Source organism: Natator depressus, chromosome 6, assembly GCF_965152275.1.
Source record: "Natator depressus isolate rNatDep1 chromosome 6, rNatDep2.hap1, whole genome shotgun sequence".
NCBI lineage: Eukaryota > Metazoa > Chordata > Testudines > Cheloniidae > Natator > Natator depressus.
The window spans coordinates 58,095,227-58,117,307 of NC_134239.1; the positions used below are offsets into that span (position 1 = coordinate 58,095,227).

Here is a 22,081-nt window from a genome sequence, read left to right on the forward strand (position 1 = left end):
GTGCTATTGTCCCCATTTTTGGGGAGGTGGAGGGTATGTGTGTTTAGAAGTGATAGAGGGAAAGGGTGAATTTTGGGACAAGGGGTTTACCTTGGGGTATCACTTTTGCTCTGGATGAGGTCTGACAGTGGGACACATGAGACACAAATTGGTTGTGTTCTTTCTCTTCCAGCTTTGCTGCTAGGGAGGAGCATTCTAGCCACTCATCTGCCATCTCCCTGATGCCTGCCCATGCATGGGTGCAGCACTCTCCTCTCTAAAGCTGGCAAGCTAAATTTATAAACAAGCTTTGAGACTTAGCCACTGAATGTGCCATATCGGCAGAACAACGGTGGGCTTCCCCTGGCTCTAGCACCTGCCAGGTGCGGCACTGCACTGGGGTGGGCAAGCGTAGCTAGTCTTGCAGCCCTGATGAGTGTAATGTGTGATCAGAGCAGTCTGTTCTTTTTCTGATGCCCTTTTAGCTCAAGGAGTCATGTAAAGCTTCTGAGATTGACAGGGCAGCTCCCCTGATTACAGTATCGCTAATGCCAAAAGTTCAAAAACTGTGTCAGACACCAAAAAATCATGAGATTTGTTTTCAAAGAATGTTTCAGTCTTCTTTTCTCTCTCTCTCTCTCTCTCGATTTCTGAGCTCCCCCCATGGGAATCTGACAAGTCAACTTGGCATTTCTGGTCCACTTGTTGGTGACAACCATCTTGATGCAAAGCAACAGCATTCATTACCCAGATACTACAAAGAAGGGAAGAGCAATGGCAGCTAAGACTGTAAACCAGCTTCCATCCAGCTGAATTTTGGGATTAAGGGACAGGACGGCGTTAGAACATGACTGTTTAAACAGAACTTGTGGGGTTATGCTGACAGATGTATAACGAGTAGTGTGATTTTTGGCCCCAAACTGCAGGAGCTCTCACTAGGGGCTCAAACTGCAACTGGGGCTCCATTGTGTTAGGCACTGCACAGACAGTCCGTGCCCTGGAGACCTTGCAATCTCATGGAGGTGAGTTTGACATAGGAGCAGGAACTGGCACTTGCCAAACTCATCTCACATATGGGCATGCAAACATTCATTAGATAGAAACCAGTTTTAATTGGGGCTGTTGATTAATCGCAGTTAACTCATGCGATTAAATTAAAAAAAATTAATCATGAGTAAAAAAATTAATTGCAGTTTAAATCGCACTGTTAAACAATAGAATACCAATTGAAATGTATTAAATATTTCGGATGTTTTTCTACATTTCAAAATATATTGATGTCAATTACAACACAGAATGCAAAGTGTACTCTGCTCACTTTATATTATTTTTATTACAAATATTTGCACTGTGAAAATGGTAAACAAAAGAAATAGTATTTTTCAATTCACCTCATACAAGTACTGTAGTGCAATCTCTTTATCTTGAAAGTGCAACTCACAAATGTAGATTTTTTTTGTTACATAATTGCACTCAAAAACAAAACAATGTCAAACTTTAGAGCCTACAGTTCCACTCAGTCCTACTTCTTGTTCAGCCAATCGCTAAGACAAACAAGCTTGTTTACATTTACAGGAGATAATGCTGCCTGCTTCTTATTTACGTCACCTGGAAGTGAGAACAACTAAACCCAGGGTTGTGAGTTCAATCCTTGAGGGGGCCATTTGGGGATCTGGGGCAAAAATTGGGGCTTGGTCCTGCTTTGAGCAGAGGGTTGGACTAGATGACCTCCTGAGGTCCCTTCCAACCCTGATATTCTATGATATACATTCACGTGCTACTTTTGTAGCTGGCATTGCAAGGTATTTACATGCTAAATATGCTAAACATTTGTATACCCCTTCATGCTTTGGCCACCATTCCAGAGAACATGCTTCCATACTGATGACGCTCATTAAAAAAATAATGCGTTAATTAAATTTGTGACTGAACTCCTTAGGGGAGAATTGTATGTCTCCTACTCTGTGTTTTACCCACATTCTGCCATATATTTCATGTTATAGCAGTCTTGGAGGATGACCCAGCATGCTGTTTATTTTAAGAACACTTTCACTGCAGATTTGACAAAACACAAAGAAGGTACCAATATGAGATTTCTAAAAATAGTTACAGCACTCAACCCAAGATTTAAGAATCTGAAGTGCCTTGCAAAATCTGATCAGGACAGGGTGTGGAGAATCCTTTCAGAAGTCTTAAAAGAGCAACACTCTGATGCAGAAACTACAGAACCCGAACCACCAAAAAAGAAAATCTACCTTCTGCTGGTGGCATCTGACTCAGATGATGAAAATGAACATGTGTCAGTCCGCACTGCTTTGGATCATTATTGAGCAGAGCCCATCATCAGCATGGACGCATGTCCTCTGGCATGGTGGTTGAAGCATGAAGGGACATACGAATCTTTAGCATATCTGGCACGTAAATATCTTTCAACGGCTACAAGAATGCCATGTTCTCACTTTCAGGTGACATTGTAAACAAGAAGCGGGCAGCATTACCTCCTGCACATGTAAACAAACTTGTTTGTCTGAGCGATTGTCTGAAAAAGAAGTAGGACTGAGTGGTCTTGTAGGCACTAAAGTTTGACATTGTTTTGGTTTTGAATGCAGGTTTTTTTGTGCATAATTCTACATATGTAAGTTCAGCTTTCATGATAAAGAGATTGCACTACAGTATTTGGATTAAGTGAATTGAAAAATACTATTTATTTTATTTTCACAGTGCAAATATTTATAAAAAATAAATATAAAGTGAGCACTGTACACTTCGTATTCTGTGTTGCAATTGAAATCAATATATTTGAAAATGTGAAAAACATCCAAAAATGTTTAAATAAATGGTATTCTATTATTGTTTAACAGCGCGATTAAGTGCGATTAATTTTTTTAATTGCTTGACCGCCCTAGTTTTAATCCTTGTTGAGCTGGGCAGGAGTTAAACTGGTGACCTGCAGGTGGAAAACTCTATAGCTTATTAGCAATGCCCTGAGGGTGCCACTCCCCCAGGAACACTGATGTGACACCTTTTGAAAATAAGGCTTGCTTGCTGGAAAGAAGTTTACTAAATCCATGTTCTGCCCTTTAGAAGTTTACACAGGCAGGATCTTCCACTCTCTGGAAACACAGTCAAAATCTCCTACACACTGCTCTCACTCTCAAACACACTCTGGGCTTGTCTACACGAACACTTAGTTCCTAGTAAATGGGGGTGTAAATCTACCGCATTCTAGCCTGCTGCCCACTAAGTGTTCATGTGGACCTTGCTGGTGTGCACTACAAGTTCCCTGCTGCACTTTAATCTACTCCCGTTTCAAAGCAGGTCGATCAAAAGGTACTAGGAAACTTTTAGTGCAGGGCAGCAGGGTCCACACTGACTGTTAGTGTGCAGCAGGTTTGTGCGGGATAGATTAACAGCCCAGCATACCACCAACCAAGGGTTCATAGAGACAAGCCCTCAGCCTCCCACAAGCCTGTTCCAGAAGGGACAGCCCCTGTTAACCAATATACAAGCACTAGAAATTGCAACAGAAAAATAAATATTAACATAACAATGAAAGTAACTTCTAAGCAAAATGTTTTACAATATAAAAGCATTGTAACAATTACTTCAGGGTCCTTACACTAGCTCTTATACATGTATTTTTTCTACTTCTGGTGTTCCACAGCAGAGTCTGAACCCACAAACTTGAAATCCACAGCACAGTCCTCTTCTACTTCAGCAATAGAAGTGAGTGGGATCCCCTACAGGGAGACTCAACACACACGTCGTGAGTAGGTTACACGAGTACACCTGAGACAAAGACTGGGCAGCAAGATTCCTGATTTCTAGCTGTGGAAACAGTTTGTAGCAGGGCTGGCCTTACCATGAGATGAACTGAGGTGGCCGCCTCAGGTGCCAGATGGGGGGGAAGGGGTGCCACTAGGACCCAGAGTGTAGAAAATTGTGTCTGCTGCTGGTGCATATGTATTCTTTCTGCTCTAGATGCACAGAGATGGTGGAGTGCTGTGCTGGAGGAAGGAGGGCACAAGAGACATAACAGGCAGGCAGGAGAAAAGGTGAGAGGGAATAACAGAAAGCAGCAGGTGCTGCAGGGAGAGAGAGGAGGAGGAGCCTCTTATGTACCTCTCCAGCACCCCCAGGAGCCTGGACTGATTAACACCAGCTTCTCAGGAAGCTTCCTGTTTCCTGCTGCTTCCCTGAACCCACTTGAGGAGAACAGCCAGTCAACTGAAGTAGTAGGAGTCAGTTAGGCCCTTAAGACACTGATATCTTCCCTCATTCAGGCCCTGCTACCAGCCTTCTTATTTGTCCCCTTCAATTGAGTGTTGAGAGCCACTATAGCTGACACAGAACAGTCATCAGTGAAAGAAGAAAACACCCCTCTGGAGCAGCATTCAGAAAAAGAAAGAAAGCAAAAGAAGCTTTTCTATCTAAGCAGGAGGGAACTTTCCTGAGATACATAGACACAAATGTTCACAGTGAGCCTTCCGGGCCCAGTGAGGATGTGAGTGGTGAGGAGATGCCTGATATTCCAGTTAGTCAGAGTGCAGGTGACCTGGCAGCTACTGCAGCATCCATATCTCCATCTCAAATGGATGTAACCATGCACATTCCTGAAGAAAAGTGTAGATCAGAGAAGAGTGTGGTGGAGGCGCAAGAAACAGCTGCTGCTGAGTTTAGTTCCTTAAGTCTAGATGATCCAGGACTGTGAACCCACTTGAGCGGTAGCCTAAGGGACTTCCTTGTACTGCATGGGCCACAGCAAGTGAAGAACTTCATGTTCCTCAAAGACCATGAAAATAGAAGTTTCCATCCAACACATTACTGACGTGAAATCCCCAGTGGTGACAAAGTGGAGAGGCCATGGCTTATGTACTCAAAAACCCAGAATGTCGCATACTGTTTTTGTTGCAAACGCTTCCAGTCTAATGTTCCAGCCATGTTGGGTTCTATAGGAACAAAGGACTGGAAAAATCTGGCTAGAAATCTGGTATGCCATGAGAAGGCAGCAAATCACCAGAGAGCATTCCATAGGTGGAAAGAGCTTGAGATGAGACTAAGGTTAAAGGGCACCATAGACAATCAGCATCAAGAGAAGATTGCACCAGAGTCTCTTTACTGGCAAAATGTTCTGAAAAGGCTCATTGTCATTGTGAGAGTGCTTGCAACCCAAAACCTAGCACTGTGTGACACTTCAGATCAGTTGTATGTGCCAAACAATGGAAACTTCCTTAAAATTGTGGAGCTGATGGCTGAGTTTGATGCGGTACTCCAGGAGCATCTAAGAAGAGTCACCACCCAAGAAATGTACACACACCACTACCTTGGACATCAACATACAAGATACATTTCAGCAGGATCAACTCCAAAGGCTGTTCTGGAATATATGTGCACAGATAAGATGACCACCCTCTTTCCAAATGCTTTTGTTGCTCTGCGCACACTTCTGACACTTCCTGTAACAGTTGCCAGTGGAGGACACAGCTTCTCCAAGCTGAAGTTAATAAAAACACATCTATGCTCTACAATGACATAGGAAAGGCTGGTCGGCCTTGCAACCATCTCAATAGAGCATGAGCTGGCCCAGACTGTGGACCTTCAGCAGGAAGCAGTTCAAATCTTTGCAACCAAGAAGGCACGGAAAGCACTACTTTGATTATTCAAACAGATAAAAATGCCAGTGTTTACTATGCAGACAAGAAAAGTTACATTTGCTGTTCAGGCGTTTGAAAGTTACGTGTTACTTAAAATTTTTGAACAAGGCATTTTAAGTTGTTAGTTCTCCTTTATTGGGGTAGGTAGCAGAGCAGTACCATGAGAGGAGTAGAACAGGAAGAAGGCAGAATTGAGACCTTTCAAAGTTTTGGCCCAAACTTTGGGGTATGGGGGCGTCATTTGAGCTCCCCGCCTCAGGTGCCAAAATGTTGTGGGCCAGCCCTGGTTTGTAGTCTAGTAGTTGCAGACAGTATAATCTATTGTAACAACAAACCATTTAGGTCGTCTGCAGGGACTGGTGTAAAAGCATGAGCCTCTGCCACTTGAGCGAAGGAACCTGATCTCTTTGTGCACAAGCAGTAGCAGAATCATAAACCTCTAAAGTAGGTCAAGCTGCTAGACACAGAGCCGCACTGTGTTAGTGTGGGTTATAGAATCATCAAATTTGCCATGTTTCTGCTGAAAGACTCTGGCAAAGTGGATGAGCCTTGAAACTGTTATAATTGAGATGGAGGTTCTACTGCTAGGCCTGCCTGAAGTGTCCTTGTCCAAGCTCTCAGATGTCTTGCCGGTGAAATGGGTGAATGACGGGTACCTCTTCAAAGGTAGCCATATGAAGCCTTGTTTAATGAGGGGCACAGCCATAGTAACAGCCGCCAGTGGAAGAGCTAGTGCTAGAACTCAGAATCTGTGGGCTTGCATTTCAGGCCTCCGTCCCTCTCATATGCCAGCGGCAGGGACTGAAATTATGTTACTACCAATAAAATCCTCAGATGTGGCAACTCATAGCCAGTGTGGGACAGAGGAGGCTGGAGCCTGCAGGGATCTGTGAATCTGCCATAGGCTAAAACCCACCAGGGAGTGCCAGGGCATGGAAGAAGTGCCATTTCTTACAGCAGGTTGAAGTATGTTGTTTACTCCCATTGTTTGTCAAGCCCTCCTAGAAGCGTGACAACGACTTTTATTTCTCTACGGTTTTTGTCCTTTCACAAATATTAATTATTTTTCTCCTGTGTTTTTATCTGCACTGAATTAACAGGGCTGTTTTTAACTGGAGCCGCTAGCTTATTTAGGGGCTTTTCATTCCAGATACCATAAATATCTGCTAAAAACAGCTCTGAGACTCGAGCACAACTACTGCTACTACCACCAAACCAGTGGGGCAGGGAGGGGACACCAAAAAATGGAGTTTGCATGGGTCTTACAAAAAAGGAGGTTGAAAAAAAAATCTCTTCAGCTGAGTGGCAGGTGATTTTTAAAGAAAATAACATCTAGATTCTGAAAGCTTTATCCGTCGGATTATAACAGTTTCATGCCTCTGAGACTCTGTTGAGCCCTGGGACTGCTTTGTGGGTTTGTTTGGTGATTCGAATGTGGAAAATAACAATAATATTTACTGCAGTCACATCTAAAGACCCCAACTTGAGATCAAGGCCCCATTGGCCTAGCATTGCACACGCACAAGTAAGAGATGGTCTCTGCCTCAAAGAGCTTACAGTTCTAAATCTCCTAGTGGCCATGGGACCCCAGCAGGAAGATAAATAACATGGGTTTTGGATGCAGATTTAGATTATCCATTCCCACTAGGCCTTCAACCAAAGGCTTTGTCTGATGCAAGAGCTCAGAGACTGAACAGGGAAGATAAGCTGATGGCAGACTGGAACCACTGAAAAAATTAGGTTCAGCCAAGCTAGGTTCGAGGCTTTTTAGTGCTTACAGCACGAGAGAGAGGGAGACCACCTATGGTAAAGTCCGGTTGCTCGCAACCCCTCGTCGCTGTGACATGCCTTAGTTATGGGTTAATGTGGCTCGCCCTGGAAATTGAGATGGTGGGTGGATGGGTGTGCAGTGATGTAACTGGGTGCCCCTCCGAATTCTTCAAGGGCAGATTGAAATCTGAATCCTTTTAGGATCTCCTTCGACAGTATCACCAGTCTTTTGGCATACTGTAGGTACCTGAATGACCTGCCCAGCCAGCCACACAAGTTCTGGCCTTCTGCATCCATTGTAAGTTGGGAAGAGGAGGAAATGTTACTGTGCTGCAGACCCTTTTAGGAAATGGCTTGTTGAGATTTCCTTCCTCCTAATGCTAAATTGTGAGTGGGGGATGCCACATTTAGCCTGCCAAAGGCCCCTAATGTGGGCCCATCTATATTATAACCTCTACCATGTGATAGGACATGTTGTTTATTTGTATTATAATGTGCATAGATGCCACAACAGAGATCAGGGCTCCAGTATGCCAGGCACTGTACAAACACAAAAGGAGACAGAGTCGCTACCCTCAAGAGTTTGCAGATGAAATAGATGGATGGATGGATGGATGGATGAACAACTCAGGCCCAGCAAGGGGAAGAGTCTTACCCAAGGTTACACGCACGTCAGTGGTCGAGCTGAGAATGGAACCCTGATCTCCAGAGTCCCAGTCTAGAGTCGTACCCCCTAGACAATGTTGCTTCTACTGGGTTGTTTCTGAACACAATTGCCTTTTGTAGTGCAGATGGAATGTTAACCATGCTAAAGACTTGAGCTGTCCTCAGTTCAAAGATATAGTTAATGTCCAATCTAGGGTTGCCATCCGTCCAGGTTTTACCCAGACAGTCTGGTTTTTGGCTTCTGTGTCCGGGTACCATTTAGGGTTGCCAGGTGCCCGGTTTTCAACAGAAAAGTCCGGTCGAAAAGGGGACCTGGCAACCCTAACTGGCATCTAAACCAAAAGTCTGCTTACTGTGGGGTGGGGGCAGGCACCAGGCCATTAACCCACGCCAGCCCCTGCTCAGCTGGGGCTGCCTCCTCCCTGCAGGCAGCCTTCTTGAGACGATCCAGTGATGGGGCGGGAGAGCAGCGAGCAATGAGGGTAGGGCCTTGGGAAGAAGAGGCAGAGCAGGGACAGGGTGTGGGGAAGAAGCGGAGCAGGGCATGGCCTTGGAGCAGGAGGAGGAGCAGGGGCAGGGCCTTTGAGGGGAGAGGTGGTGCACAGAGCAGGGCCTCGGGGGTCCAGTTATCAGCAATTAGAAACGTGGCAACCCTAGTCCCATCTAGCCTACAAAAGTAACCATGTCATAACCAGGTGCTCTGCAGGTGGGCCCTTAGCAGTAAAAGTGTGGAGCTGGAATGGAAATAGTGTATCAGGAATCAAAAAGGAACAAAACACCTTCCAAAATGTATCAGACCAGCCACTATCCCCTGGTTGAAGGCTACCCTCCCAGTTCCTTACACAGCAGTGACTAAATGCAACACAGATCCTCACACTTACATAATCAGAGTTTACACTGCTTCACGCTCAAGGCTCAGCTGAGGAAAACAAGCCACTCCATCTCACTGTTCGTTTACCCTCCTGAACTCTGTCTTTGAGTGCTTCAGGGTAAACACTACAGCAGCTAATAATCTCACAGGGCATGTGCAGGGAACAATTAAAGCTCGTTGTGCCAGGATTGGGAGACGGCCACCCCCATTTTGCTGAGTGCAGCAGCCTCCCATGCGGCCGGTGGCAGTGAGCGGCAAGCATGTCTCACTGATTGCAGACCCCGTGACTTAACATGTAAAAATCAATGGCTAAACTCAAGCTGGCATTTCTGGGCCTCTTGCTGATGGCAACCATTTTGGTGGAAAGTAACAGCATCCATTGCCTGGATACCACAGGGCTGGGGAGAACAAGGCAGCTGAGACTGTAAACCAGCTTCCATCCAGCTGCATCATGGGATTAGTGAGCAAGGCAAGGCACAGGATTATAACATGACTGTTCAAACAGAGAGCTAGTTGTTAAATAGAAAACCCTTGCACTTGGCATTGGGGTGTCTTGAACCCCGACAGCACAGTACGAAGGGATGAATGAACTGCAGTTCCTTCAGGGGCTGCAGGGTGGCGCTATGGCTCATTACAGATGCCACCAGGATGGGTCAGGCAGGACTCTTCCAGCTGCACATGAGAGACTTAAAAGTAGGCAGTGTCCCTGATGCAGGAGTTTTTCACAGGTTAGAAGGCCTAAGCTGTGTTTAGTTTGTGAGATACAGCTACCCCTGTGCCCGCACATCAGAAGCTTTCTGTCTCTGCTGCATCTGCCTGCTCTGGAGGCTGTCGCTTATAAGGGAATGCATTGCCAGACTGAAAAGCTTGGAGACCAAACTCCTTTGTTTATCCCCAGAACAGGCACAACACAGCAGCAGAGCAAGTTTCTGTCGTTGTGCCTGATCTCTCATTGGAGACATCCCTGATGAGATAAATGGGAAGTTCGGTCTTTGGCATCTCTGCCAAGACTATCCGTGGGATCCAGTCAGTGCCAGCTGTGATGCTACACTCACAACACTTCCATATTCAAAACACTGCACCAATATGAGCTAATTAACCCTCACCACATCCTTGTGAGTTATGGGTAAGTATCAGGTCCAGTCCCCATGTTTTAGATGGGGAAACAGACACAGCATTGCCAAACACTCAAAATCACGAGTCCGGGCCCAAACAATCGTGAGATTTTGTATAAACCATATATTTTTGCCTTCTGTTTTTTGAGCCTTTAGGAAGCACTCGAGTCCTGTGTTCAGGGATTTCTCCACAACCATGAGTCTAGAAACTTATTTTTTTAAAAGTTTCACACAAATTCACATGACTCCAAGAGGTGGGGCTTTAAGAAAAATACAAATAATCATGGGGCTCATGATAACTCAAAGTTGGCAACATTGCAGACGCACAGAAAGAGGAAGCAACTTGCCCAGCAAATCAGTGTTGGGGATGGGATTACAACTTCTAACCAGCTGACTCCCAACCCCATTAATTCCTCCAGACCCTGCTACCTAATAGTGATTGTTTGCTAGACTGAGTCCTCCCAACTCATTTCACATTGGTCACCAAACAGTAACCAGAAGCAGATAACCTCTGATGCCTACCAGCTTAGATTAGATTTGAACTAACAGCCCCATCTTTTTGAGCCAACCAGCCTGCCTCTCCTGCCCCCTGAAACCTAGGACCAAATGGAAGACAGTGCCATAGATGGGAAAGCCTTTGTTTCCCGTTCCCTGAGCCAAGCCAGTCCCTCTAGCCTGGGACTGGATTGAAATCAGTGTTCTAAAATTGAAAGGCCCTGTATCCCATTCCTAAATACTCTCCTCACCTGCCCCTGCTCTCTTCTCATAGGTAAGCGGCAAGTACAGCTTGCACAAATCCTCTTAGAGAGAAGGATTCTCTTTGTCCATCCTATCAGCTGAGGGAAGGAGTAACCAGGGGTCCAGTCGCACTCAGCGCTAACATAGCATACAGTTTTGTCATTTCATGTATAATAAATAAATGCAAAACCCCAGGCATTTGCTGTGATGCCTCTGAAAATTGTGTGTGTCAGTTCCAATGTGCACATCACCATCCTAACACAACTCATATGCTCTTTACAGTTTGTTTCCATTATCGGGTGAGAAAGTGTGGCTTTGTCTGCAGACCCAGCAGGTAGATTCACTGCTCTGTACAGACCCCAGTCAGGATTGCGAAAGGCCCTGGCTGAGGATGAGAGTCTGTTGTGTGTGGGTTCTGACCTCAAAGCAGAGAATCAGCATACATGCAGCGGTGCTTTTTTCCCTGTCTTTTTCCTTCCCTTCTAAATTGGCTTGGGGTGAGGGGAAGCTGAAGGGATCCTCGGAAAGGCCAGGTCGTTGATTGAAAGAAAAGGGGTAATGGATGGTGAAGAGCTTTCATCAGCAGGATGGGCTGCAACAGGCTCCAGGGAATAGCATTCTGCCTGCACTCTGGCTGTGTGTCTGTCTGTCTCTGATTATTGTGTGTATTTTCATCTCCGCTGTCTCTCTCTCTCTTAATCTGGGCTCCTCTGTGCCACCAAGATGCATAGCTCACTCCATTGTCTGAGAGACTAATTTGCACTGTAAATCTGATGCTTATCTTACATGACAGCTTACTATGGGGCTTACTGCAGTCCTGAAGACAAGCTATCCAGAGACAGCCAGGGAGCTTTAGACAGGTTGACTGGGATGAAAGATGTGCTCCCACCCTGGTGCACTCTCATCTACTCCAGCTCCCCAGTCAGAGCTTGGGCTTTGTCCCTTGCATTTTGCTGTAACCCATTTTAAGAGAGTCAAAAAATAATCCAATCTGAGTTGAAGTCTGTATCACGACACTCTGGTTCCTCAGCAGCTTGGGGGTAGGAAGTCAGAGCTCTGAAATGCTGTTGGAGCGGCCATCAATTTACCAAGGGTGAGGGCTCCACCCTCGCTTCCTGCTGCTCATCAAAGTTAAGCAACACAGGAGGGCTAGAATCCAAGTGCTGGCAGCCACTTTAGTCTTGGTGATCTCTGAGTCTGGAATTCCTAGAGCTCGCTACAGCATTGTTGACTTTGTGCCTAGCATAATTAGAAGGATTCGTTGTTCTTGTCTTAACTCCTTAATGTTTCCTGACACTTTCTCCGACACTTTTCAGTTCTCTGCAGGCCATGTGGCATCTCAACGCATCTCATATGCATGTGCCTCCTCCTTTCTGGTCCCCAGGCTATTCACCTGAAGGCTTCCATATCTTATCTGATCAGTTTGACTCTAGTGTTGATTGGAAATGGGGACAGGACACAAAAGCTCCCACATCGAGGCCCATCCCTAAGCCATTATCATGCAGACCTACTAGAGGGCTTAGTGCCCTGAGCTTCAGCACCGTGATCCCCTCCTGGGACAAGTAGGCTTGTTGCCCTCCATGTCTAGAGAAGGTGGCACATGCAGTGCATTTCTGAGGGATGATACAGCACAGTGAACACAAGACTCCAGTGATCCCATCCCATCATAGAAGGGTTAGTACTTGTGAGACTAAAATGGAACCAGTGCCAACTTTCACCCCTCCCTCAAAATGGACCTGCTCTGAGGTGTGGTTGATTTTCTGTGCTCCTCTTTTTCATACATCCCTGCCTTTCCTAGTCCAAGTGAGAAGCCAAAGCACCAAAATTGCTATACCAGACAGGCTGCTTTTTGTGGGGGAAGTAGGTTCAAACTAGACCAAAAATGGAGTCCTGGCATCTTTAACTGCTCCCTGCCCCACAGGAAGAGAAGGGCTTTCTTACAAAAACGCGGTGTTGTTCTATGGCCGTGAGCCCACGGGCCTGTTCCTGTAGAACAGGTGGAATTTTAATCACTTGGGACTGTACCTAAAATCGTGCAGAGAGCATATTCTAACCCAATTTTGCAGACTGGTTATGTCAGATAAAGATCTGAATATCAGGGGCTTATCCAAACCGTTTGACACCAACTCCTCCTCCTAGCAAGTGCACTGCCTCAGAACTTAGCTGCAGGCAACTGACGGCGCCTCCCAAGCAACTTCCATGAAAGCAAGCAGAGCACCCAAAACTGTCTAAATCAAGAAGGCTCCAACATATGCCAAGTAAGAGACCTGATCAGGTGCAGGGACTAATCCAATTTTAAAAGCACCGTATAGCTATTTTTTGTAAAAGATCCAGTACCACTCCCTTCCCCACCGAGTGACAGTGGCACAGCCTGTTAGCAGTTGATCTGATGGGCTGAACTTTAGTCTGCAGGTGTGCTTAGACTATGCGGAACACGTGGGGACCTGTTTAACAGCTGCACTAAGGAGCCCCTTTGTGCCAAGTGCTATGCAAAATATCCCAAGACAATCCATGCTCTAAATAGTTCACGATTCAAAGGAATGACAAAAAGGAATAGGTGGGCAAAAGAAATGTGGATGGAGGTGCAGGGTGGGAAGCAAAAGTAACAGTAAATGGAGCAGGATTTGCATAGAAGGCATAACTCTGATGTCTCCATCAGCCACAGTGTGCAGCATCTGAAGACCTTGCCATGCTATTAGCTATTCAGCCTCTGCTTTCTGAAGTTCCCAAGCCCTTCACCTGCTAGCAAAGGAAATGCTGTAGGATTCATACAAGGTTCATGCACTTGGCAACATTCAGGGCACACCCGGAGTGTTGTGTAGGAGCAGTGCACACATGGCTCCTCTCAAGGGCATGAACCTTGGAATCTCGCCCAGATGACATGAATCGTGGGAAGCCTCCCAGGACTGGGCTCAAGGCCCGAGAGCAAGGAATGCGGTAGATAGAAATTGGTAAATAAGAATGGTAAACAAAGCCAGTGTATTCCTTTTATCTGTTGGAGAATGTAATGCGCGGGGGGAGAGAAAGAATAAAGGAGAGGGTGGAAAGCTGACAGGACCAGTCCGTTGGCAGACCAGCCTGCTTGCTTGCTTAAAACTTTGTGCTGTCTTGTCATTGAACCGCAACAAAATGCACTGACAGAATCAATATCAGCCGCAATCTGCATGGAAATGAAAGTGGGTGGTGACATCAAAAGGGTTTTTCCAAGTAGAATTTCCTGTTGCCTGGAATATTATTAGTATTCCAAGTGGAACACTGTTGACTAGTTGAGCTGAGTTAATAGATATGGGGGTCCCTCTTGAAGAAGCAGCGATCATTGCAGCATGGTGTGTGTCTGTGAGCATGACCTAATGCGTGAGACATGAAAATCCCTATGAAGATCCAAGGGGACAGACCACAGCCAGCTGTTGGTTAGCTACACTAACCTGTTCTTCCCTTGTCCAGCCGCTTGGGCTAGTGTGAGTGAATGGCCTGTAACATCTTGCCATCAGTGACCCATCTAGCCATTCTCAGTCCGGGGATGTGGCTAGGAATGGGAAGCAGCATTTTGCTGGGGATTCCCCTGCTGAATGGCTCTGAGTGGTCTCAGCCTTTTGTTTGTGGCAATGTGTTCCAGGCCAGTTCCTTTGCATGTCCCATGGACTGTATAAACATTAACGGATCTCGCTGCTGAGCTCTGGAGAGCCTCTCTCTTCAGAGTGCTTACAAAGTCTCTGTGATTCTCCTTGCCAAGTGACTGACTAATTCTGACAGAATTCCTGGCTTGGGCTCTGTACGGACACATCATTTTATGCAGGCTTTCAGCAGCCTGCCATTCATCTCCACAATTTCCCCACTTCCCAGAACATGGGGAACACATCCCAATAAAAGTCCTCCTGCTGCATGGTTTTGCTTTATCAAAATGAGTCCATGTGTGTTAGCTATCAGCCCCCTGAGCTGGCGCTGGGTTAGAAAGGACTTTACTGTTGCAGGACTCCAATGTTTCCAGAGGGAGCTTTCTCTCCTATCCAGCAAGACTCCTTTGCTGTTTTCTTGTGGTTGTTTCTAACATGTCCCGTGTATAGAACTGGCAGCAAATAAGAAGTCCTGGCACCTAAAACATCCCACCCCTCTCCAAAAAAACAGTTACCACTTTGCTGCCTGCATCCAGTAGTGGCAGTGGACACAAGCTGAGAGGGGGTATGTGGAAGGCAGCTTCAGAGTTGAAAAGTTAGAACCCCATGAGTAGCAGCTTGGAACTAACCAGCTCCTCAGCCCTGGCAAATTGTGAACATTGCCCCATGCATACCATCAAGAGAGAAAACTTCTAAGTGCCCACCAGACAGGTGGCATTTCAGCCATTATAGCTCTGCAGTTCTTGCATCTCATGCTAGCAACTCCTTTGCTTTACTAGCAGTAGTTAGTGTGGAGGGGAGAGGAATTATGTCCCTTGATAAGGGGGTTCACCTTAAATGAGGCAGTGAGATTTGACAGTTATGTAACTGAGCTTTATTGATCCTTTCTGCACTGCATGGGCATTCACCAAGCACTCACTAAATTCCCAAAGTCTTCTCCCATTATGCACTGGACTGTGTAAATTGTGGTTCCCTGGTAAGTCTCAGCTTTGGTTACTCCCGTATCCTGGACATTGCAGTGAGGGGGCAGGGGTATTTCTGGGGAAGACTCTCTAGGTATTGGGGTGTGTCTGCCTTTTCCTAACGTGCTGTGGTGATGAGGAACCCTTCAGAGTTAGAATTGATGAGAGCTACCTAGGAGAAGAGTTTTAGGAGATAACGCATCTAATTGCTTCCCCATTGTCTTTCTCCTTGCAGACTCCAGCAAGGACCATCCACAACAGCAGGCAGGAGTGATCTGGAGAGTGACGGGAGGCCTGTTCAGCATCACGCGGGGAGCTGTGGGGGCAACGTTGGGAGGAGTTGCCTGGGTTGGCAGCAAGAGCCTGGAACTCACCAAAACAGCTGTGACCAGCGTCCCTGCCGCCAGTGTTGGACTGGTAAAGGGCGGCGTCTCAGTGGTGACCAGCGGCGTGGGAGCTGTGGGCAGTGTCGTGGCCAACAAAGTCCCTTTCACCACAAAGAAGAAGGATAAGGCTGACTAACCCTGATTGCAGCTTCCTTACAAAAGATCAGTCCATACGCTCCCTCTCCACAGCACCTCTTCAGATTGGAAACAGCCGCCTCAGGGAGGGGGCAAAGCACCAGCGCAGACTCCAGCTGCAGCCCGCTCAGCACCACCTGCCTGGCTCAGAGCTCACAGAGTCACTGCAAATTTCTTTCACTCCTAACACCTACTGGGGGCCCGCTCTCCTCCGAGGGATTTGAAGGCACAGCTTCTCTACCCTGCAGTTTCCTTCCCCTTTCTTGCTCTCCCGAGCACAGAGGAGTAGAAGTGGGCACTGGGAGATGGCAGGGGGTGGGTGGGAAGAACTGTGCTTCAGCATGAAGCCCACACATGCTCCTGATGTTCCTTTCATTGTATTTAGTTCGGGTTCAGCTTCAGGCCCCTGGGAGGTGTTCTTAAGGTTTGCTGGGGGGAAGGAGAGAATTGTTATAAGAAAGTCCCATTGACATGAAGAAGAGATACTGTGGCTAATGAAGGCTTGTTCCTCCCCCGGAGAAATCGAGGGGAGTACCCATATCCCTTTGTCTATAGGTTTCAGTCCCCAAGCTGGTCCTCCCAGCTCTGCACTCAGGCGAACTGTGCCCTTGGAAAGGGAACCCTCAGCCCTAGCAGAGCAGCTCCCATGTCACACGATATCACACGAGTATGTTGTACAAACTGGAGCAGATTTCCTAGTTTAGGGGTGAATGGAGGAGGCAATGTCTGTGTCTGTAGCCTGGGAGGGGGAGTACCAGGTCACCGTAGCGCCAGAGTCAGAGGCACCATTGCAACGTTACAGCAAGGAGGCTAAGACCCTGTAATGTTATAGCAGAAGGCAGCACTGCTGCCATAATATTATGGCAATAGGCAGCCAGTGCAGCTTCAGCAGTAAGGGGCACCAAAGCTTTTGTCACAGGTGATGCAGACTTGGCCTTAATGTAAGCTGGTGCAACCTGCTGAAGTCATTGGCATTTCTCCCATGCAAGGCAGAGTCAGTCTGGCTCCATGCCTTGCTCACGGTACCGCTCCTCAGCTGTGTTAAAGAACATACGTTTTAAAGATGGGGACCCTGGTTTGCCTCCACGGGATGTAATGTTAAACCCTGGTAAAGCATGTTCCTGAACCTAATTTGAGTCCTGCAGTAGGGGTTAGCCTACTACACCACTCTTACTATGGCTGGGCACCTCAAAGAACAACTCCCTGAGATGTAGTGGCATCATTGTGACCACACAAGCCTGCTTTAGAGAGTGATTTCCCTGGATCAGTGAGAGTACGCTCCAAAGCAGGCAAGCACAGAGCTAGTGTGCACACTGCATCAGCAATTCGGACACCACACACTACTCACGGGGTTCCAGCCTGCCTCAGTAGAATGAGCACGTGACACTAAATAGTCATCCTGTGGTCTTCAGCTCAGCACAGACCCAGAAACTGAGTCTGCTGCTGCCTCTCCGTCCTAACCCACTCTGTCACATGATTCTCTCTCTCTCCCTGAGTCCCCTGCAATCCCCAGGATTAATGGGATAAGGAAAGCCCCAGGTTCCAGCATTAACTCTGCCTTTCCTGGCTTTTGTCAGGTTTTTTGCCTAGATTGTTAGGTTTGGGGGTGCATAGAAAAGTGACACAGTGTTTGCAATGTATTTTATAAATATGCATCTATATTAGCATGTGTGTATGTAATCTGCAGTACACAGGCATGTTTTCAACCAGGTAAACTAACCTGTGCCATTGCTGCAGACCTGTTCACATATTCGTCTTTGGCAGGTTCCAGCATATCGTTTTTTATAGAGGGACGCTGTCTGAATAAAAATCATGTTTTAGCAGATGTTTTTCCCTGTGTTGCCTGATACTTAGTTTATTAAAACCAAAAGAATGTTAAAAAATCTCCTTTACTTTCTCCCCCTAGTGCTCTTGGTTTACTTGTTGCCCTTGGCTCCTTTTGGAAGTTCCTGGTCCTAGTCAGTTTCTTTTCCTGGTTCTTGTGCTGTAGCAATGATGCTATGCTTGTCTCTGACACCAGGGAATATTTAAATACAAGAAAAAAACCCTTTTCACTTAATTGTCTAATACCTGTGAATGCCTTTGGATCCTGGCCTTTATGAAATCCATCTGTGGGGTAAGAGTTGAGTGGACCATGTCCCTTCACTAGACAAACTGCATGTCCGAGTGTCTCTGCATCACCCGGACCGTGCACTGACCCTGCTATTTGCAGTAATAATGAATAGCTGATCGCCACAGTATGTTGCTCTTGGTAGAAAGAAAGTGGCTTAAGCTGCCGCTTTGTTTTTAGAGAGGCAACTGCTTTGTTGGTGTCTTTTCTGGAGACCTTGCTGACACAGACGTGCTGGGTTTGACTCTCAAGACAGCAACTTCACCGAGCTACCAGGCGTGCATGTGTGTGTGCGCGTGCGCCTGTACCTTGCTGAAATATTCTTCAGCAGAGAGGCCCTGGGAAGTCTTACTCAGCTCTTCCCATCTACCAAGTGCTCAGCAAAGCATGGTGTCAGCTTGCTCTGTGTATCCACTTGTTCCTCACCCTCCCCTAGTCTTCTCTTATTATATGGGCTTTCACATGGCATCGGAATCCTGTTCTGATCTCTCAGGTAATAAATGTCCCTAACTAAGCGGTCAGCAAATCTATCCCAACTGATCCATTTGTTGAACAAGGAGAACAGAAAGCCATCCTCCTCCTCAGCTCCTCCTCCAGCTTCCCTGTAGGGGGTGATGAGAAGAAGATCTAGAAACTCTTAGCTGTCCTCTCTCTCCCCCACTAGCCCTTTGCTATCAATTCTTGCAGGGTGGGGTGGGGTGGAGAGCTCTGCACTACTAGATCCACCTGTCTCCACCCCAGCCCACCCTGGAACTATGTTTGGAATGGCACTAGGAGAACAAGGTGAAAGCACATATTTTCATCCCTGGTGCAACTCCATTGACTTCAGGGGCCTCTTGTGCAGACAGTGCATTTTCTCATCTTTTCTCCTACCAGCCGCGTCTTTCTTTTGTTCTTTCTTTTTCTTTTTTAAGTAAATGGAATAAAAATCTCCATTAGCTCCGGAATGGCCACCGCTTGAGTAATAGTTTGTGAAGGTGAAACTAGGAGCAAAAGGAGCTGTGGCAACTTCACAGCCAGGTGGTGACGACTTCTTGTCTGTCCTGTGAAGGGCTTGGTGTGAGTGGAAGGCTGGTGAATAAACAGCTATGCTCCAGCTGTGGGTGCTAGAGAATGTGCCCTACATTATGAAGGCGAGAACCATCCATTCACTAGTGATTCCTTTGCCTTCCTATTTCACTTTTCTCTCTGTTGTCTTTTCCTTCTCTCATTCTATTTCTTCTTTCACTTGTCTTTCCTTCCTGGGTCAGAACGCCTACTGAATGGGAGCCTCTTGTTAAAAAGCCACCCTTGTGGCCCTGAAACCGGGGAGGGGTAAGGGAGGCTCCACTCATTCAGACTGTTTCCCTGACTGGGGGAAGCAAGGGAGTACGTTTCCTCAGCTGCTGTCTGTCCAGTCATTCTGCTTGTGGAAACGTCTCTGTTTTGTCTGTGTCCCTTCCTAGGCTGCACCTCCTGTGAGTGGGTCTTGTTGTCTCTGTTTCATGGTCCTTAAGTAGCTCTTATAAAATACAGGCTGCGTGTAAATATAGAGACAGAAGTGGGGTGTGGCGCTCCCAGGGGCAGGATGTTGCTGACCATCTCTGGCTCCAGATGTTTCCAACCCCTTGGAGTAAGCCAACTCTATTGAAACATTCACACGCTAAACAACTCCTCCAGCCCACACCATCGTGCTAGAGAGAATGACTGAGGCTCGGAGATATTTTTGTTCTCTATAATTGAAATCTCTGTAATTTGTTTCTGGGTTTGGGATTCTTCTTGGGGTTTCTGCAGTGTGTTTCTGGGAATATTCTCCATCTCTGTATTTCAGTTACAGTAAAATTTGAGACTAAATACCTCTTTGGGGGTCGGTCCTTCTCTCCAGTGGGAGGAAACTAACAAAAATAATACTGTTAAGAAAAGACATTAGAAATTGGAAACTCAACTGTCACACCCAGGGCCCATGTGTCAGGGCACCAAACAGTGTTGAATCTCTCTCTCTGCTTACACTAGGACATGGTTTTCAAACGTGATTCCAAAGCCGTTTTGTCCCAGCCACACTAATTAGTCAAACTGTTCGAAAGCAGTTCAGAGGAAGTATTTAAACCTGGTTCCTAATATTGGTGTAAAATCCTGTGTAGTTGGGGCTTTTGTCCCAGGTTTTGTTCAGAGCCAGGTGGGGCAGCAAAACGAAACTAAACTCCAAAGGCCACTGTTTCAGGCTCTCGCTACTGGAGAATGGGAGTTTCTGTCTTTAGGACTGGCTGTTTCTTATCAAGATTTACCCAAATGCCCCTCTTCCCAGCTAAAGCCTTTCAAAGGTGAGGAGAAGGCAAAGCCCTTGTCTCCACAGCAGCATGCTCATCATCTCTGGAGGACAGGACTGCTTGATTTCTCTATATAGATCTGTGGGCCATAGGGGCCCTGATGAGCTCAGCCCAACGGCACCTCTGCAGCCGAACAATACATGGTCCTCTTCCCCCTGCCTGTGTTTGGTGTGTAATCTACTAATGAGGGGGTGACCAACAGGCAGTTCCAGGGGCCTGCAGCTCCACTCATCTCTGGTATGGAGGTTCAGCCCACAGAGACAACACATCCCAGGATTAGCTGGGGATGAGGCATTGCAGGCTGGGACCTACCATCTCTGCAAGGCTTTATTCAATCATCGAATCATAGAATATCAGGGTTGGAAGGGACCTCAGGAGGTCATCTAGTCCAACCCCCTGCTCAAAGCAGGACCAATCCCCAACTAAATCATCCCAGCCAGGGCTTTGTCAAGCCTGACCTTAAAAACCTCTAAGGAAGGAGATTCCACCACCTCCCTCGATAACCCATTCCAGTGCTTCACCACCCTCGTAGTGAAAAAGTTTTTCCTAATATCCAATCTAACCTCCCACACAGCAATGTGAGACCATTGCTCCTTGTTCTGTCATCTGCTACCACTGAGAACAGTCTAGATCCATCATCTTTGGAACCCCCTTTCAGGTAGTTGAAAGCAGCTATCAAATCCCCCTTCACTCTTCTCTTCTGCAGACTAAACTACCCGTTGAGCCCGATGATCTAGCCAGCTTTCTATCCACCTTATAGTCCATTCATCCAGCCCATACTTCTTTAACTTGCTGGCAAGAATACTGTGGGAGACCGTATCAAAAGCTTTGCTAAAGTCAAGGAATAACATATCCACTGCTTTCCCCTCATCCACAGAGCCAGTTCTCGTCATAATCAGTCATTATCTAGTATTAGATGAAGGCAGCTGCTTGGTGCTCCCAGCAGTTACCAGATGTGGCCCTTGGTTAAGGCTAGCCGTGAGCTAGGGTGAGCTGTGGTAGTGATTGTTGCAGGTCTCTCTCCCGTCCCCTCTCACTGAGTCAAGGCTGCCAGTCCCGCTCCCTGCAGACAGTTCAGATGATTTACAAGGTGCCACTTGTCTCCCTGCAAACCCTGAGGAGAGGCCACCAAACTCATTTTTCTGCTGACCTTTTACAGCCATTCCCAGTTAAAATGAGTTTTCATCTTCCAGGTCGGGCCAGTTTGCAAAATGCAGCCAGCGTGATGAGCTCAGGCAGCTGCAGCAGACATTCCTGCCCTTCTAAAGGCCCATAAAGGAGAGTTTAATAGAGAATTCATACTGCCTCCCACCCCTTTCCCACTCCTCTTCCTCCCCCCATTTCTTGGCTTTTAGGTGAGCAGAAACCAGGCTGCTCCTGCTGATGGGTTTTTTTTTTCTGTCTTAGTGCACAGCAACTGCAGTTTCCCAGCTCAGCTCCACTGCCTGCTAAGAGCTCAGTCACAAATCAAGTAGAAAGTGCCCCTTAGCATGACAGCCCACCCCCGAGAGAACCCCTGAGCCAGGTGCTCCATTGTCCGGTGGAGCTCTCCTACCGGTGAGCCCCCATGCCTGCTCCAAGGACAAGAGATGGAGTGCTCCAGTGGGTAAGGCGCCAGACTTGGGATCCAGGAGATCTGGCTTCGTGCTCTTCCACTCACTGGTTGTGTGATCTTGGGTGAGACACTTCACTTTTCTGTGCCTCTGTTTCCCTCCCACCCTTAAGCTGTCTTCTTTATTTAGACTGTAGGCACTCCAGGGCCGCGACTGTCTCTT

The 22,081-nt window shown here is 46.9% G+C and overlaps 1 protein-coding gene across 1 annotated transcript in view; it reads left to right on the forward strand.

The window, feature by feature from the left end:
- The window catches only part of LOC141989078 (transmembrane protein 263-B-like), a 304,105-nt gene extending 286,374 nt beyond the window's left edge, over positions 1-17,731 (forward strand). Inside the window, exon 3 of the mRNA XM_074955334.1 lies at positions 15,605-17,731. Coding sequence (XP_074811435.1) covers positions 15,605-15,891 — 287 coding nt within the window. The 3' untranslated portion in view covers positions 15,892-17,731. The remainder of the gene's footprint in view (positions 1-15,604) is intronic.
- The last annotated feature ends 4,350 nt before the right edge of the window (positions 17,732-22,081 follow it).